We start from the raw sequence: 18345 nt of genomic DNA, 5'->3' as shown, positions 1-18345 counted from the left end.
CGTTTTCTCTCTAGAAATATAATTTATAAAATAAATACATTTTAGAAAAATGGTAAAACATTTTTTTATTTCAATATCAATTTGCAAACACGCACATACACAAAGACACATTGCACCTGCTCTTTAGTGCTGTCAATCATCACCAGATGTGCTCCTCTGCTTCTGCAGTCCTCTCTGCCTTCATCCCAGGTACCAGTCCCACCAGAGAGGAGGTAACAGGCTGAACTGAACATCGTCCATCCTGCAGGACACGTTTTATCTGGGAGATACAAACAAGATACCAAACAGATCAACAAGACTCATGTCAATGTGTCTGAAGTTAGTTCTGTAGAGGTCAACTTTTTCAATGAATGCCCCTTTAATGATGATGCTCATGTGTTTGGTGTAACCTTGTTGGACAATTTAAGACTCAAAATCGTGATTTTTCTGCTTGTTTTTTCTTTAACTTTTAACCTGATTGGCTGAACAAGACAAAAGTAAAAAAAAAAGAAAGAAAAGTTTTGCACCATATAGATTATATCATCTACCAGTGATCATATCATGCAGTGTGACTCTTGTGAAACCAACCTGAGAAAATGTTTTACTCTATGTAAATCTAAATACGGCACACGCAAGCACTCACTCTCTTTGGACAAACTCTGAAGCCTGTCCAACTCTTTAGTCATTTCAGTGAGGCTGGCGTTCAGCAGGTCTCTCTCTGCAGACACGGAGGACAGCTTGTTATCGCTGGCCTGGAGACGCTCAGTCAGGTTGGCTTTGATAGTGGACAGATCTGCATCACGTCCTGAGTCTAAAATTAATCAAGATACATTTCTCAGAAACTCAAAACACCTTCTGGATTCATGTCTATAATGTATTGCACAAGACGGAACAAAAAAAAAAAAAAAGAATAAATAAATAAATAAGTGACTCAATAAATATATAAATATGTCATTAAATGTAACAAAAATAGTATTCAAAATAAATTTAGCCATTCATTAATTTCCCTTCATTATATACTCTTCTGTTTAATTTTCCCTTTTATTTATATATGTATTTATTTCTATTTATTTTTAAATTTACTTATTTATCTTTTATTTATTTTATATTTATTTTTGTATATATGTATTTGTTTCCAAATGGAAAATCATGCGTAAATAAATAAATAAATGCGTAAATGCATCAATAAATACATTTATTTAAAAAAATATATAAAATAAATATATAAATAAATAAAAGTAATTGCATAATTAAATATATTTAAAAATCATTACATTTAAAAAATTAAACAAAGACTAAATAAATAACGGAATTAATACAATAAATAAATAAAGAAGCAAATTAAAACATAAATTCTGATATAGAATTTCAGATAAAAGTCTGATATAGTCAGACTTCAGTCTGACTATATCTTGTGAATGTGATTTAGACTCACAGTGGACACTGAGGCCGATGAGTCCAGCCAGCAGGAAAACACTCAACAGCCCCAGACAGAGAACAACAGCTCCATGAAATCTCCTCTCTGAGCTCCTGCGACCTGAACACAGAGAAAAACAGTCAACAGAGATCAGATGACGATACACAGACTGATTGAACACTCTTACCTGTGGGATTGGTTGAAGGTCCTGGGTCAACAGGCTTGTCATATTCAACATTGGCGTAGATTTCTTCCATCGCTCATCAGAATGCAAACTGTTTCCTAGAAGGTCAGCTCTCAGCACAGACTACATGTAAATGCTAAAACTCTGGTTGGTTATAATTTCTTCTTTTTAAAAAAAGAGGAAGTCACAAGTTTTTGAGGTGTTGAAAACACCCTGTATAAAAGTCATCCACCACTAACACTATTTGTTTTTTAAGTTCCACATCCGTGTAATGGCGGTCACATGAACACTTGTAAGTCTAAAGTTATTTTCAATTGGGATTCAAAACGGATTGCTGACCTTGAAAGAACTCAACAGGAGCTACAACCCCTTACCAAATAAAAGTTTATTCAAGTGTGCTATTAGTATACTTATTTTAAACTATATTTTCAGTTTACTTTTTATGTACTTATCAGAGATATACTTAAGTATACTTAGCTTATACAGACAAGTATACAGAAAAGTCTGCTTGACTTATATTTGTACGCAATCTTTTGATCGAGATATACTTAAGAAAAGTATAATGAAGTATTCTTGCCTTATTGACCGACAGAGAGGTATATACTTGACTTGCAGTTGTTCTTACTTTTTGATTAAAGTGTGTGAGAGTTTCTAAACAAAGATTTTGATATGAATTTACATCAATTCATCAGGAATTTTCTACATTTTTGGATTCTCCGTTCACCGTGGAGGCATGTGATAAAGATTTATACGGTACACACTGTATACATATACAGTATAGATATCTATAGAGGAGAATATATTGAAAAACAACCAGCTTCTCATGCTAGTTGGACAAAACCAGTGGTGGAAAGTAAGTAAGAGTACATTTACTCAAGTACTGTAATTCAGTATACTTTTGAGGTACTTTATTTCCATTTTATGCTACTTTCTTCTTCTCCTATTCAAATATTGTACTTTTTTACTCCTACATTTATTTGATACCTTTAGCTACTAGTTACTTAGTACAGTAGTTACAGATTCTGATTAATAATGCAAAATATAATCAACAAATAAACCACAATATATTATTATAGATACGTTACATTTATTTAGCTGATACTTTTATCCAAAGCGACTTACATTAAGTGCATTCAACCATGTTGGTACAGCCCCAAAAAGTGCAAGAATCATGCAAATACATCAACATCATCAAATATGCTGAACTACTTCAAGTGCTCCATTTAGAGACGGTAGATGGAGAAAGCGTTTTTTAATTAACAATTACATTTACCAACACAGTCTCACTGCAGTTCATGAAATAGTCGCAAAATTGATTCGTGTACATAGACACGAATTTCCCTTTTTTTTCTTGTGACGCTCAGCAAGACTTTCAACAACTTATTGTTTGTGCTTTGATGCACATGTCAATTTCCTCTCCAGTCTTTTAAAAATAAAACTACTTAATTAGGTTTAGGAATAGATCGACTTGGTTAGGAATAGGCAAAAAAATTACTTAGTTAGTTTTAGGAATAGATCGTGGTTTTGGTTAAAATAACTCCAGAAGTGCCGTAACTTAAGTGACAAATAAATCAACTTTGACTTGTAGTTTCACACAGGACACCAACAGCGTTCTCCTGGGTGACAGTCCTGTGTTTTTCTCCACCCACCCATCTACCCCGACCTCCTCCATATGCTGCGTTCGCCACTTGGTATACTTTCCGATTCGCAATTACGTAGATTACATATGAATTGATTTCTTGTTGACCATCCTGAAATTTTTTTTTAATTTGTGTACAAGAATCTATAAATTTCTTGACTACTTCACGAACTGCTGTGCGACTGGTTTGCATTAACATATAACCGATATTAAGCTATTTTCTCACAGATCCATGACAGATTAGTTTCACACGACCAGTCATTCCACTGAGTGGTTTCAGGTCTGATATGTGCACAGTCCTCTTCACCCCACTTTGGATCTCCACCACCATTATCCGGCTGGGTCTTCTCCCAGTTCCTAACAGGTTAATGAACAAAGAATCATGATACTGTAAATATCTGACACAAATACAGTTCCTCAGTGGATCATAAGGCTCTCTAGGTTGATACTCATGTGTCATATCTGCAGTGAATTGTTGGTCTAAGAATGCAGGACTACACTTTGTACACAAGCTGTAACACTGCAAAATCAAACTCAAAGGGGAAAAACAACCCAACATTATTATTGAGAAAGAGGAAGGACCTCTTTGTATGTCGTCTCTACTTCAGTGTGAAAAGTTAAAATTAGGTGGTGAAGAAGTGCCTGCTAACCATTTGTTTTAACAGCAGTTCACCCGAATGACAAAACAAGTTTCTCACGTTCCTCTACTGGTATTAAGACATGAAGATGTGATAGTTTTCACCCAGTTGTTAGTCACCATTGAAGTAAACTGCACGCTGCACAAATAGCAACAATGCTGCCACAGCTACTAGTGAAGCATTACAGCTGTTTCTATAGTTACATAAACACGCAACTCCCCATGATAATTTACCTTACATGAATATCACTTTGCAGACTAATTGTTCCGTTTCTGGCTGATCAATGGTTTAAAAGTATTACTTCCCAGAAATAAATTACTCTTCCACTGAGGAAAACAGGGTTTCATTAAAAAAAAACATTACTGACGACAATTAATCTGAAAATTGTGAATAGTTTCTTTAGTTATTCTTTATTATCTGAAAACCGCAGTTTTAGAAACGTTAAAAGTTCAACATTGGAAGAAACTGCTTGAGTTGAGTCATATTTTATGATCTATAATAAATATATCTAGAAATATTTAAATAAATCATAGTAACATAAAATGATAGCTGTATATGTTAATATCTATATTAAATATCAAAGTAAAGGCTTACATCAGAGTCAGTGGAGTTCCATCGATCCATTTCCAGGTCCCCTCCACATTTTTGTCATTCAAACCAATCCAACTGTCTCTCTGGGTGAGCCCAAAGAGAAACGTCTGTTCAACATAAAGAAACCCACATTATATTTTACTTTTAAACAAAATATTTGCAGTTTACGTATTTATCTGAAGATGAAGAAGAAAAGAAAATGTTTTTTTTCACGCTGTCCACAGTGAGATAAAGTGATTATTAATTTGTTTAGATATATGGTCTCTTAAATATCACTTTCCCATACAACTAAACTGGAAATTATGTTTTCTCTCTAGAAATATAATATATAAAATAAATACTTTTTAGAAAAATGGTAAAACATTTTTTTTTATTTCAATATCAATTTGCAAACATGCACATACACAAAGACACACTGCACCTGCTCTTTAACGCTGTCAATCATCACCAGATGTGCTCCTCTGTTTCTGCAGTCCTCTCTGCCTTCATCCCAGGAACCACTCCCACCAGAGAGGAGGTAACAGGCTGAACTGAACATCGTCCAGCCTGCAGGACACGTTTTCTCTGCAAGATACAAAACAAGATTCAATACAGATCAACAAGACTCAATCAAGCTGTCAATCAAGATGTCTCATCCCCTTTTTATTATAGCATCAAATAACTAATTAAAACCAAACTTACCAGAAAAATGAACAATTGAACATACATCAGCATGAAAACAACCAAATAAAATGACCGAAATCATCTTTTGGAAAAATGTATTTGACGTGTACTTTGACCTTTTTAGTTTGGCCCATGTCCCATCTGCTAACAAGGAAGGGGCTGGGATTTATGAGTTATACTGCAACCAGCCACCAGGGGGTGAGCCAGATGTTTTGGCTTCACTTTTGGGGAGCTGTCATGTCGTCCATCTTTCTATATACTGTAGAGTCTAGGGCTGTGTATTAGCAAAAATCTGGCGATACCATATGTTGTGATATATTGCGATACTGTAAGTAAGGTGATATGTTGCGATTTTTTAAAATCTAATTTTAGGAAAACTGTCAAGGTATAAAGAACACACCACCATATGCATAAAATCTGAGTAAAAAAAGTTTACTTTTTTTCTGCAAACAGAACAGTGGGATCTGCATTTGAATTATTTATCACAGTCCCTGTAAAATCCAACATCATGGCACTACTTTGAGAGGGCATATACATTTAGAGGGCGCATCTCTATGCAAATGACATCAAATATTCACTGAGGTAATCTTTGCATGTAAACTATTGATTAAAAATGAAAGCACTCACCCTCTTTGGACAAACTCTGAAGCTTGTCCAACTCTTTAGTTTTTTCAGTGAGGCTGGCGTTCAGCAGGTCTCTCTCTGCAGACACGGAGGACAGCTTGTTATCGCTGGCCTGGAGACGCTCAGTCAGGTTGGCTTTGATAGTGGACAGATCTGCATCTGAGCCACGAGTTGAGTCTAAAATGAATCAAGATACATTTCTCAGAAACTCAAAACACCTTCTGCATTCATGTCTACAATGTATTGCACAAGACGGAACAAAATAAAAAAAAGAATAAATAAATGACTCAATAAATAGATGAATGTCATTAAATGTAAAAAGAAATACTATTCAAAATAAATGTAGCCATTCATTAATTTCCCTTATTTATATACTCTTCTGTTTAATTTTCCCTTTTATTTATATACATATTTATTTTTAAATTTACTTATTTATTTTGTATTTATTTTATATTTATTTTTGTATGTATGTATTTATTTTTAAAGGGAAAATCATGCATAAATAAATAAATAAATGCATAAATACATAAATAAATACACTCATTTAAAAATAAATATAAAATAAATAAATAAAAGTAAATGAAAAAATAAATAAATAAAACAATTATTACATTTAAAAAGATTTAACAAAGACTAAATAAATAACGTAATTAATACATTAAATAAATTCAAGTCAGTCAAATTTTATCAGTAAATTAATGGCTACATTTATTTTTAATATTATTTTTGCTGCATTTAATGACATATTTCTTTATGTATCGAGTCATTTATTTATATATAATTACAAATTATAGAATTTTTTATTTTGGCAGGTTCCGTCCTAACAGTGATAGACATATCTAGGGAAAACATGTACATCTTTCAGAGTAGAAGGATGCTCCTATAAGCACAAGTTTAGTCTGACTTTATCTTGTGAATGTGATTTAGACTCACAGTGGACACCGAGGCCGATGAGTCCAGCCAGCAGGAAAACACTCAGCAGACCCAGACAGAGAACAAGAGCTCCATGAAATCTCCTCTCTGAGCTCCTGCGACCTGAACACAGAGAAATACAGTCAACAGTGATCAGATGATGATACACAGACTGACTGAACACTCTTACCAGTGGGATTGGTTGAAGGTCCTGGGTCAACAGGCTTGTCATATTCAACATTGGCGTAGATTTCCTCCATCGCTCATGAGAATGCAAACTGTTTCCTGAAGGGTCAGCTCTCACAGACTACATGTAAATGCTGAAACTCTGGTTGGTTATAATTTCTTCTTTTTAAAAAAAGAGGAAGTCACAAGTTTGCGAGGTGATGAGAATATCTTGTACAAAAATCATCCACCACCAGCACTATTTTTTTTAAGTTCCACATCCGTGTAATGGCGGTCACATGAACACTGTAAGTCTAAAGTTATTTTCAATTGGGATTCAAAACGGATTGCTGACCTTGAAAGAACTCAACAGGAGCTACGACCCCTTACCAAATAAAAGTTTATTCAAGTGTGCTATTAGTATACTTATTTTAAACTATATTTTCAGTTTACTTTTTATGTACTTATCAGAGATATACTTAAGTATACTCAGCTTATACAGACAAGTATACAGAAAAGTCTGCTTGACTTATATTTGTACGCAATCTTTTGATCGAGATATACTTAAGAAAAGTATAATGAAGTATTCTTGCCTTATTGGCCGACAGAGAGGTATATACTTGACTTGCAGTTGTTCTAATTAAGTGTGTGAGAGTTTGTAAACAAATATTTTGATATGAATTTACTTCAATTCATCAGGAATTTTCTACATTTTTGGATTCTCCGTTCACCGTGGAGGCATGTGATAAAAACGTATACAGTACACACTGTATACATATACAGCATAGATATCTATAGAGGAGAATATATTGAAAAACAACCAGCTTCTCATGCTATTTGGACAAAACCAGTGGTGGAAAGTAAGTAAGAGTACATTTACTCAAGTACTGTAATTCAGTATACTTTTGAGGTACTTTATTTCCATTTTATGCTACTTTCTTCTTCTTCTATTCAAATATTGTACTTTTTTACTTTTTACTACATTTATTTGATACCTTTAGCTACTAGTTTCTTAGTACAGTAGTTACAGATTCTGATTAATAATGCAAAATATAATCAACAAATAAACCACAATAAATTATTATGGATACGTTACATTTATTTAGCTGAGACTTTTATCCAAAGCGACTTACATTAAGTGCATTCAACCATTTTGGTACAGCCCTAAAAAGGGCAACAATCATGCAAATACATCAACATCATCAAATATGCTGAACTACTTCAAGTGCTCCATTTAGAGACGGTAGATGGAGAAAGCGTTTTTTAATTAACAATTACATTTACCAACACAGTCTCACGGCAGTTCATGAAATAGTCGCAAAATTGATTCGTGTACATAGACACGAATTTCCCTTTTTTTTCGTGACGCTCAGCACGACTTTCAACAACTTATTGTTTGTGCTTTGATGCACATGTCAATTTCCTCTCCAGTCTTTTAAAAATAAAACTACTTAATTAGGTTTAGGAATAGATCGACTTGGTTAGGAATAGGCAAAAAAATTACTTAGTTAGGTTTAGGAATAGATCCTGGTTTTGGTTAAAATAACTCCAGAAGTGCTGTAACTTAAGTGACAAATAAATCAACTTTGACTTGTAGTTTCACACAGGACACCAACAGCGTTCTCCTGGGTGAAAGTCCTGTGTTTTTCTCCACCCACCCATCTACCCCGACCTCCTCCATATGCTGCATTCGCCACTTGGTATACTTTCCGATTCACAATTACGTAGATTACATACGAATTGATTTCTTGTTGACCATCCTGAAAAAAAATTGAAATTTGTGTACAAGAATCTATAAATTTCTTGACTACTTCACGAACTGCTGTGCGACTGGGTTGCATTAACATATAACCAATATTAAGCTATTTTCTCACAGATCCACGACATAACAGTTTCACACGACCAGTCATTCCACTGAGTGGATCTAGGTCCGATATATGCACAGTCCTCTTCACCCCACCTTGGATCTCCACCACCATTATCCGGCTGGGTCTTCGCCCAGTTCCTAACAGGTCAATGAACAAAGAATCATGATACTGTAAATATCTGACACAAATACAGTTCCTCAGTGGATCATAAGGCTCTCTAGGTTGATACTCATGTGTCATATCTGCAGTGAATTGTTGGTCTAAGAATGCAGGACTGCGCTTTGTACCACAAGCTGTAACACTGCAACATACTCAAAGGGGAAAAACAACCCAACATTATTATTGAGAAAAGAGGAATGACCTCTTTTTATGTCGTCTCTACTTCAGTGTGAAAAGTTAAAATTAAGTGGTGAAGGAGTGCCTGCTAACCATTTGTTTTAATAGCAGTTCACCCGAATGACAAAACAAGTTTCTCACGTTCCTCTACTGGTATTAAGACATGAAGATGTTGTGATTTTCACCCAGTTGACAGTCACCATTGAAGTAACAAATAGCAACAATGCTGCCACAGCTACTAGTGAAGCATTAGAGCTGTTTCTATAGTTACATAAACATGCAATTCCACATGATCATTTTACTTATATGAATATCACTTTGCAGACTAATTGTTCTGTTTCTGGCTTATCAATGGTTTAAAAGTATTACTTCCCAGAAATAAATTACTCTTCCACTGAGGAAAACAGGGTTTCATTAAAAAAAAACACATTAAAAGTTAAAAGTTTGGCATTGGAAGAAACCGCTTGAGTTGAATCATATTTTATGATCTATAATAAATCTATGTATATATATTTAAATAAAACATAAAATGATAGCTGTATATGTTAATATCTATATTAAATATCAAAGTAAAGACTTACATCAGAGTCAGTGGAGTTCCATCGATCCATTTCCAGGTCCCCTCCACATCTTTGTCATTCAAACCAATCCAAGTGTATCTCTTGTTGAGCCCAGCAACAAACGTCTGTTCAACATAAAGAAACTCACATTATATCTTACTTTTAAACAAAATATTTGCAGTTTACATATTTATCTGAAGATGAAGAAGAAAAGAAAATGTTTTTTTTACGTTGTCCACAGTGAGATAAAGTAATTATTAATTTGTTTAGATATATGGGTGAATTGAATACATACAACAACCCTGTCTCTTGGATATCACTTTCCCATACAACTAAACTGCAAATTATGTTTTCTCTCTAGAAATATAATTTATAAAATAAATACTTTTTAGAAAAATGGCAAAAAAAAAATGTATTTCAATATCAATTTGCAAACATGCACATACACAAAGACACAATGCACCTGCTCTTTAACGCTGCCAATCATCACCAGATGTGCTCCTCTGTTTCTGCAGTCCTCTCTGCCTCTATCCCAGGAACCAGTCCCACCAGAGAGGAGGTAACAGGCTGAACTGAACATCGTCCATCCTGCAGGACACGTTTTCTCTGCAAGATACAAACAAGATTCAATACAGATCAACAAGACTCAATCAAGCTGTCAATCAAGATGTCTCATCCCCTTTTTATTATAGCATCAAATAAATTTAAATCAAACTTACCAGAAAAATGAACACTTGAACATACATCAGCATGAAAAGAACCAAATAAAATGACCAAAACCATCTTTGGGAAATATTTATTTGACGTGTACTTTGACCTTTTTAGTTTGGCCCATGTCCCATCTGCTAACATGGAAGGGGGCGGGATTTATGAGCTATACTGCAGCCAGCCACCAGGGGGTGAGCCAGATGTTTTGACTTCACTTTTGGGGAGCTGTCATGTCGTCCATCTTTCTATATACTGTAGAGTCTAGGGCTGTGTATTAGCAAAAATCTGGCGATACCATATGTTGTGATACATTGCAATACTGTAAGTAAGGTGATATATTGTGATTTTTTAAATTCTAATTTTAGGAAAACTGTCAAGGTATAAAGAACACACCACCATATGCATAAAATCTGAGTAAAAAAAGTTTACTTTTTTTCTGCAAACAGAACAGTGGGATCTACATTTGAATTATTTATCACAGTCCCTGTAAAATCCAACATCATGGCACTACTTTGAGAGGGCATATACATTTAGAGGGCGCATCTCTATGCAAATGACATCAAATATTCACTGAGGTAATCTTTGCATGTAAACTATTGATTAAAAATGAAAGCACTCACTCTCTTTGGACAAACTTTGAAGCCTGTCCAACTCCTTAGTCTTTTCAGTGAGGCTGGCGTTCAGCAGGTCTCTCTCTGCAGACACGGAGGACAGCTTGTTATCGCTGGCCTGGAGACGCTCAGTCAGGTTGGCTTTGATAGTGGACAGATCTGCATCTGAACCACGAGTCGAGTCTTAAATGAATCAAGATAAATTTTTCAGAAACTTAAAACACCTTCTGAAAAAAATATTGAAAAAAAAGTGCTTTAAAAGACCAAAATGTAAATGAGAAAATCGAGACAAGACAGACAATTCAAACAAACGAAAAGGGAGAAAATATGGGGGAAGGAACAAAATAAAAAACAATTAATAAATAAATAAATGACTCAATAAATAGATAAATATGTCATTAAATGTAACAAAAATAGTATTCAAAATAAATGTAGCCATTCATTAATTTCCCTTATTTATATACTCTTCTGTTTAATTTTCCCTTTTGTTTATATATGTATTTATTTTTAAATTTACTTATTTATATTTTATTTATTTTATATTTATTTTTGTATATATGTATTTATTTCTAAAGGGAAAATCATGCATAAATAAATACATAAATGCACAAATACATAAATAAATACACTAATTTAAAAATAAATATTAAATAAATAAATAAAAGTAAATGCAAAAGAAAATTAATTAAAAAAGTTTTACATTTAAAAAAATTAAACAAAGAATAAATAAATAACGGAATTAAAACAATTAATAACTAATCTAGCAAATTAATTACATTAAATTAATTAATAATAAATATATAAATAATTAATTAACAGAAAAAAAGTCTGAAAAATATCCAGGAAAAAAGTCTGAAAAATGTCTACGATATAAAAGTCAGAAAAATTACTGAAACTGTCCAAAAACATGTCTGAAAAATGTCCGGAAAAAAAGTCTGAAAAAAAGTCTGAAAAAAAAGTCTGAAAAATGTCTGAAAAATGTGCGAAAAAAAGTCTGAAAAAAGTCTGAAAAAAAAGTCTGAAAAAAAAGTCTGAAAAATAAAAAGTCAGAAAAAAAGTCAGAAAATTGACTGAAAAAAATGTGAAAAATGTCAGAAAAAAGTCTAGAAAAACGTCTAAAAAAAGTTAGAGAAAAATAAATGTGAAAAATGTCCAAAAGAAAAGTCAGAAAAATTACTGAAAATGTCCAAAAAATGTCTGAAAAAAAGTTTCAAAAAAGTCTGAAAAATGTATGAAAAAAATGTCGAAAGAAATGTCTTAAAAATGTCTGGAGAAAGTCAGAAAGAAAAGTCAGAACAATTTTCAAAATAAAAGTCAGAAAAGTCTACGAAATAAAAGTCAGAAAAATTACTGAAAATGTCCAAAAACATGTCTGAAAAATATCCGGAAAAAAAGTCTGAAGAAAATGTCTGAAAAATGTCTGAAAAATGTCCGAAAGAAAAGTCAGAAAAATTACTGAAAATGTCCAAAAAATGTCAGAAAAAAAAGTTTCAAAAAAGTCTGAAAAATGTATGAAAAAAATGTCGAAAGAAATGTCTGAAAAATGTCCGGAGAAAGTCAGAAAGAAAAGTCAGAATTTTTTTTAAAACAAAATTCGGAAAAGTCTACAAAATAAAAGTCAGAAAAATTACTGAAAATGTCCAAAAACATGTCTGAAAAATGTCCGGAAAAAAAGTCTGAAAAAAAAAAAGTCTGAAAAAAAAGATAAAAAATGGACTGAAAATAATTCAAAAAAATGTCCGAAAAAAGTCTAGAAAAACGTCTAAAAAAAGTCAGAGAAAAAAAAATGTGAAAAATTACCAAAAGAAAAGTCAGAAAAATTACTGAAAATGTCCAAAGAAAGTCTGAAAAAAAGTTTGACAAAAGTTTGAAAAAAAAGTCTGAAAATTTTTTTTAAAAAAAGTCTGAAAAATGTATGAAAAAAAAGTCTGAAAATTTATTTTTCTGACTTTTTTCAGACTTCATTTTTTACATTTTCAGTAATTTGTCTGTCTTTTATTTCTGACTTTTTTTCTGACTTTTTTCAGGAATTTTTCAGAAATTCTTCAGATTTTTTTTCTGACATTTTTCTGACATTTTCAGTAATTTTTCTGACTTTTATTTCGGAGACTTTTCTGACTTTTGTTTTGGACATTTTTCTGACCTTTTCCGGACGTTTTCCAGACATTTTTTTCAGACTTTTTTCAAACTTTTTTTCCCAGACTTTTTTCAAACTTTGTTTCAGACATTTTTTAGTAATGTTCTGACTTGTTTTTCTCTGCCTTTTATAGACGTTTTTAAGACTTCTTTCCTGGATATTTTTCTGACTTTTTATCAGTCATTTTTCTGACTTTTATTCAAAGTTTTTTTTCTGACTTTTTATAGACTTTTTTCAGACATTTTTTTCAGACATTTTTCAAACTTTAGTTTCAAACATTTTTTTGGAAATTGTTCAGAATTTCTTTTCAGACTTTTTTTTCAGACTTTTTTTTGGTCATTTTCAGTAATATTTCGGACTTTTATTTTGGACAATTTTCTGACTTTTTTTTTGGACATTTAATTAAATTAAATTAAATTAATTACATATTACATTTTATCAGTTAATTAATGTCTATATTTGTTTTTATATTATCCTTGCTATTGACATATATATTTATTCATCGAGTCATTTTTTTATTCATTTATTTTTTATTTTGGGAGGTTCCGTCCTAACAGTGATACACATATCTATGGAAAAGATATACATCTTCTAGAGTAGAAGGATTCTTCTATAAGCACAAGTTAAGTCTGACTTTATCTTGTGAATTTGATTTAGACTCACAGTGGACACCGAGGTCGATGAGTCCAGCCAGCAGGAAAACACTCAACAGACCCAGACAGAGAACAACAGTTCCATGAAATCTCCTCTCTGAGCTCCTGGGACCTGAACACAGAGAAATACAGTCAACAGTGATCAGATGATGATACACAGACTGACTGAACACTCTTACCTGTGGGATTGGTCGAAGGTCCTGGGTCAACAGACTTGTCATATTCAACATTGGCGTAGATTTCCTCCATCGCTCATAAGGTTGCCAACTGTTTCCTAGAAGGTCAGCTCTCAGCACAGACTACATGTAAATGCTGAAACTCTGGTTGGTTATAATTTCTTCTTTTTAAAAAAAGAGGAAGTCGCAAGTTTCTGAATAGATGAAAACACCTTGTACAAAAGTCATCCACCACTAAAACAATTTTTTTTAAGTTCCACATCCGTGTTATGGCGGTCACATGAACACTGTAAGTCTAAAGTTATTTTCTATTGGGATTCAAAAGGGATTGCTGACCTTGAAAGAACTCAACAGGAGCTACGACCCCTTACCAAATAAAAGTTTATTCAAGTGTGCTATTAGTATACTTATTTTAAATTATATTTTCAGTTTACTTTTTATGTACTTATCAGAGATATACTTAAGTATACTTAACTTATACAGACAAGTATACAGAAAAGTCTACTTGGCCTATACATATACGCAATCTTTTGATCGAGATATACTTAAGAAAAGTATAATGAAGTATTCTTGCCTTATTGACTGACAGAGAGGTATATACTTGACTTGCAGTTGTTCTTACTTTTTGATTAAAGTGTGTGAGAGTTTCTAAACAAAGATTTTGATATGAATTTACATCAATTCATCAGGAATTTTCTACATTTTTGGATTCTCCGTTCACCGTGGAGACATGTGATAAAGATTTATACAGTACACACTGTATACATATACAGCATAGATATCTATAGAGGAGAATATATTGAAAAACAACCAGCTTCTCATGCTAGTTGGACAAAACCAGTGGTGGAAAGTAAGAAAGAGTACATTTACTCAAGTATACTTTTGAGGTACTTCACTTATTATTTCCATGTTATGCTACTTTCTTCTTCTACTTTACTACATTTCACAGGCAAATAATGTACTTTTGTACTCCTACATTTATTTGATACCTTTAGCCAGTAGTTACTTAGTACAGTAGTTACAGAGTCTGATTAATAATACAAAATATAATCAACAAATAAACCATAACATATTATTATGGATACGTTACATTTATTTAGCTTTTATCCAAAGTGACTTACATTAAGTGCATTCAACCATGTTGGTAAACCCCCAAAAAGTGCAAGAATCATGCAAATACATCAACATCATCAAATATGCTGAACTACTTCAAGTGCTGCGTTTGCTGCTCTTTATACTTCCTGGTTTATGATTATGTGGATTACATTGATTTCTTGCTGACCATCCCGAAGAAAATGAGGAATTTGTCTACAAGAATCAGTACATTACATTTTGTGACTACTTTACGAACTGCTGTGTGACTGGGTTGCATTAACATATAACCAATATTAAGCTATTTTCTCACAGATCCACGACAGATCAGTTTCACACGACACGTCATTCCATTCAGTGGTTTCAGCTCTGATATGTGCACAGTCCTCTTCACCGAACTTTGGATCTCCACCACCATTATCCGGCTGTTTCCACGCCCAGTTCCTAACAGGTTAATGAACAAAGAATCATGATACTGTAAATTTCTCACACAAATACAGTTCCTCAGTGGATCATAAGGCTCTCTAGGTTGATACTCATGTGTCATATCTGCAGTGAATTGTTGGTCTAAGAATGCAGGACTACACTTTGTACCACAAGCTGTAACACTGCAAAATCAAACTCAAAGGGAAAAACAACCAAATGATGAGTACGTTATGATTGAGAAAAGAGGAAGGACCTCTTTTTATGTCATCTCCACTTCAGTGTGAAAAGTTAAAATTAGGTGGTGAAGAAGTGCAAGCATTAGAGCTGTTTCTATAGTTACATTAACAGGCAACTCCCCATGATCATTTTACTTATATGAATATAACTTTGCAGACTAATTATTCTGTTTCTGGGTTATTAATGATTTAAAATTATTACTTCCCAGAAATAAATCACACTTCCACTGAGGAAAACAGGGTTTCATTAAAAGAAAAAGCCAAATGCCTGACACATGAGCAAATCTGTTGTATATAATCAACTGACTTCATAATAACTCTTGGGGCGCCATCTTGTAAGGCAGTCATAATGCAAGTATATAGGTCCTGTTTGTGCATACATGCATTTGGGCCTGTGTGTGTGAGGAAAACAGGGTTTCATTAACAAGAAAACATTACGGAGAACAATTAATCTGAAAATTGTGTATATTTTCTTTAGTTATTCTTTATTATCTGAAAGCTGCAGTTTTAGAAACGTTAAAAATTCAGCATTGTAAGAAACTGCTTGAGTTGAGTCATATTATAATATCTATAATAAATCCATCTATTTATTTAAATAAAACATAAAATGATAGCTGTATATGTTAATATCTATATTAAATATCAAAGTAAAGGCTTACATCACAGTCAGTGGAGTTCCATCGATCCATTTCCAGGTCCCCTCCACATCTTTGTCATTCAAACCAATCCAAGTGTCTCTCTGGGTGAGCCCAGCAACAAACGTCTGTTCAACATAAAGAAACTCACATTATATTTTACTTTCAAACACAATATGTGCAGTTTATGTATTTATCTGAAGATGAAGAAGAAAAGAAAATGTTTTTTTTACGTTGTCCACAGTGAGATAAAGTAATTATTAATTTGTTTAGATATATGGTCTCTTAAATATCACTTTCTCATACAACTAAACTGGAAATTACGTTTTCTCTCTAGAAATATAATTTATAAAATAAATACATTTTAGAAAAATGGTAAAACATTTTTTTATTTCAATATCAATTTGCAAACACGCACATACACAAAGACACATTGCACCTGCTCTTTAGTGCTGTCAATCATCACCAGATGTGCTCCTCTGCTTCTGCAGTCCTCTCTGCCTTCATCCCAGGTACCAGTCCCACCAGAGAGGAGGTAACAGGCTGAACTGAACATCGTCCATCCTGCAGGACACGTTTTATCTGGGAGATACAAACAAGATACCAAACAGATCAACAAGACTCATGTCAATGTGTCTGAAGTTAGTTCTGTAGAGGTCAACTTTTTCAATGAATGCCCCTTTAATGATGATGCTCATGTGTTTGGTGTAACCTTGTTGGACAATTTAAGACTCAAAATCGTGATTTTTCTGCTTGTTTTTTCTTTAACTTTTAACCTGATTGGCTGAACAAGACAAAAGTAAAAAAAAAGAAAGAAAAGTTTTGCACCATATAGATTATATCATCTACCAGTGATCATATCATGCAGTGTGACTCTTGTGAAACCAACCTGAGAAAATGTTTTACTCTATGTAAATCTAAATACGGCACACGCAAGCACTCACTCTCTTTGGACAAACTCTGAAGCCTGTCCAACTCTTTAGTCATTTCAGTGAGGCTGGCGTTCAGCAGGTCTCTCTCTGCAGACACGGAGGACAGCTTGTTATCGCTGGCCTGGAGACGCTCAGTCAGGTTGGCGTTGATAGTGGACAGATCTGCATCACGTCCTGAGTCTAAAATTAATCAAGATACATTTCTCAGAAACTCAAAACACCTTCTGGATTCATGTCTATAATGTATTGCACAAGACGGAACAAAAAAAAAAAAAAAAGAATAAATAAATAAATAAGTGACTCAATAAATATATAAATATGTCATTAAATGTAACAAAAATAGTATTCAAAATAAATTTAGCCATTCATTAATTTCCCTTCATTATATACTCTTCTGTTTAATTTTCCCTTTTATTTATATATGTATTTATTTCTATTTATTTTTAAATTTACTTATTTATCTTTTATTTATTTTATATTTATTTTTGTATATATGTATTTGTTTCCAAATGGAAAATCATGCGTAAATAAATAAATAAATGCGTAAATGCATCAATAAATACATTTATTTAAAAAAATATATAAAATAAATATATAAATAAATAAAAGTAATTGCATAATTAAATATATTTAAAAATCATTACATTTAAAAAATTAAACAAAGACTAAATAAATAACGGAATTAATACAATAAATAAATAAAGAAGCAAATTAAAACATAAATTCTGATATAGAATTTCAGATAAAAGTCTGATATAGTCAGACTTCAGTCTGACTATATCTTGTGAATGTGATTTAGACTCACAGTGGACACTGAGGCCGATGAGTCCAGCCAGCAGGAAAACACTCAACAGCCCCAGACAGAGAACAACAGCTCCATGAAATCTCCTCTCTGAGCTCCTGCGACCTGAACACAGAAAAACAGTCAACAGAGATCAGATGACGATACACAGACTGATTGAACACTCTTACCTGTGGGATTGGTTGAAGGTCCTGGGTCAACAGGCTTGTCATATTCAACATTGGCGTAGATTTCTTCCATCGCTCATCAGAATGCAAACTGTTTCCTAGAAGGTCAGCTCTCAGCACAGACTACATGTAAATGCTAAAACTCTGGTTGGTTATAATTTCTTCTTTTTAAAAAAAGAGGAAGTCACAAGTTT

The 18345-nt window shown here is 33.0% G+C and overlaps 2 protein-coding genes and 1 long non-coding RNA gene across 8 annotated transcripts in view; all 3 read right to left on the bottom strand.

Annotated features, from left to right (window-relative positions):
* The window catches only part of LOC141781865 (asialoglycoprotein receptor 2-like), a 21608-nt gene extending 14263 nt beyond the window's left edge, over positions 1 to 7345 (bottom strand). Inside the window, exons 1-3 of one of the 3 annotated variants that reach the window (XM_074657798.1) lie at positions 6838 to 7345; positions 6669 to 6770; positions 623 to 790 (exon numbers count right to left, since the gene is read on the bottom strand). In XM_074657798.1, coding sequence (XP_074513899.1) covers positions 623 to 790; positions 6669 to 6770; positions 6838 to 6907 — 340 coding nt within the window. In that variant the 5' untranslated portion in view covers positions 6908 to 7345. Of the gene's footprint in view, positions 1 to 622; positions 791 to 1414; positions 1517 to 1583; positions 1775 to 6668; positions 6771 to 6837 lie in introns of those variants that run through there. The other 2 variants (XM_074657797.1, XM_074657799.1) reach the window with 2 other exon arrangements.
* The window catches only part of LOC141781867 (CD209 antigen-like protein C), a 19728-nt gene extending 1383 nt beyond the window's left edge, over positions 1 to 18345 (bottom strand). Inside the window, exons 1-7 of one of the 4 annotated variants that reach the window (XM_074657805.1) lie at positions 18155 to 18345; positions 17988 to 18089; positions 17195 to 17362; positions 10905 to 11060; positions 10040 to 10182; positions 9598 to 9701; positions 8588 to 8817 (exon numbers count right to left, since the gene is read on the bottom strand). In XM_074657805.1, the coding sequence (XP_074513906.1) occupies positions 8670 to 8817; positions 9598 to 9701; positions 10040 to 10182; positions 10905 to 11060; positions 17195 to 17362; positions 17988 to 18089; positions 18155 to 18224 (891 nt within the window). In that variant the 5' untranslated portion in view covers positions 18225 to 18345 and the 3' untranslated portion in view covers positions 8588 to 8669. Of the gene's footprint in view, positions 1 to 8587; positions 8818 to 9597; positions 9702 to 10039; positions 10183 to 10904; positions 11061 to 15190; positions 15398 to 16274; positions 16379 to 16689; positions 16833 to 17194; positions 17363 to 17987; positions 18090 to 18154 lie in introns of those variants that run through there. The other 3 variants (XM_074657806.1, XM_074657807.1, XM_074657808.1) reach the window with 3 other exon arrangements.
* Positions 3275 to 5012, bottom strand: LOC141781871 (uncharacterized). The gene is made up of 3 exons (XR_012596969.1): positions 4870 to 5012; positions 4452 to 4555; positions 3275 to 3576 (listed from the first exon to the last, which is right to left on the bottom strand). It is a non-coding gene; the product is annotated as an uncharacterized LOC141781871 (long non-coding RNA).

The sequence above is a fragment of the Sebastes fasciatus genome, chromosome 14, assembly GCF_043250625.1.
Source record: "Sebastes fasciatus isolate fSebFas1 chromosome 14, fSebFas1.pri, whole genome shotgun sequence".
Taxonomy (NCBI): Eukaryota; Metazoa; Chordata; class Actinopteri; order Perciformes; family Sebastidae; genus Sebastes; species Sebastes fasciatus.
Note: the sequence above shows the minus strand (reverse complement) of the source record. Positions and strands in the feature narration are given on the sequence as shown.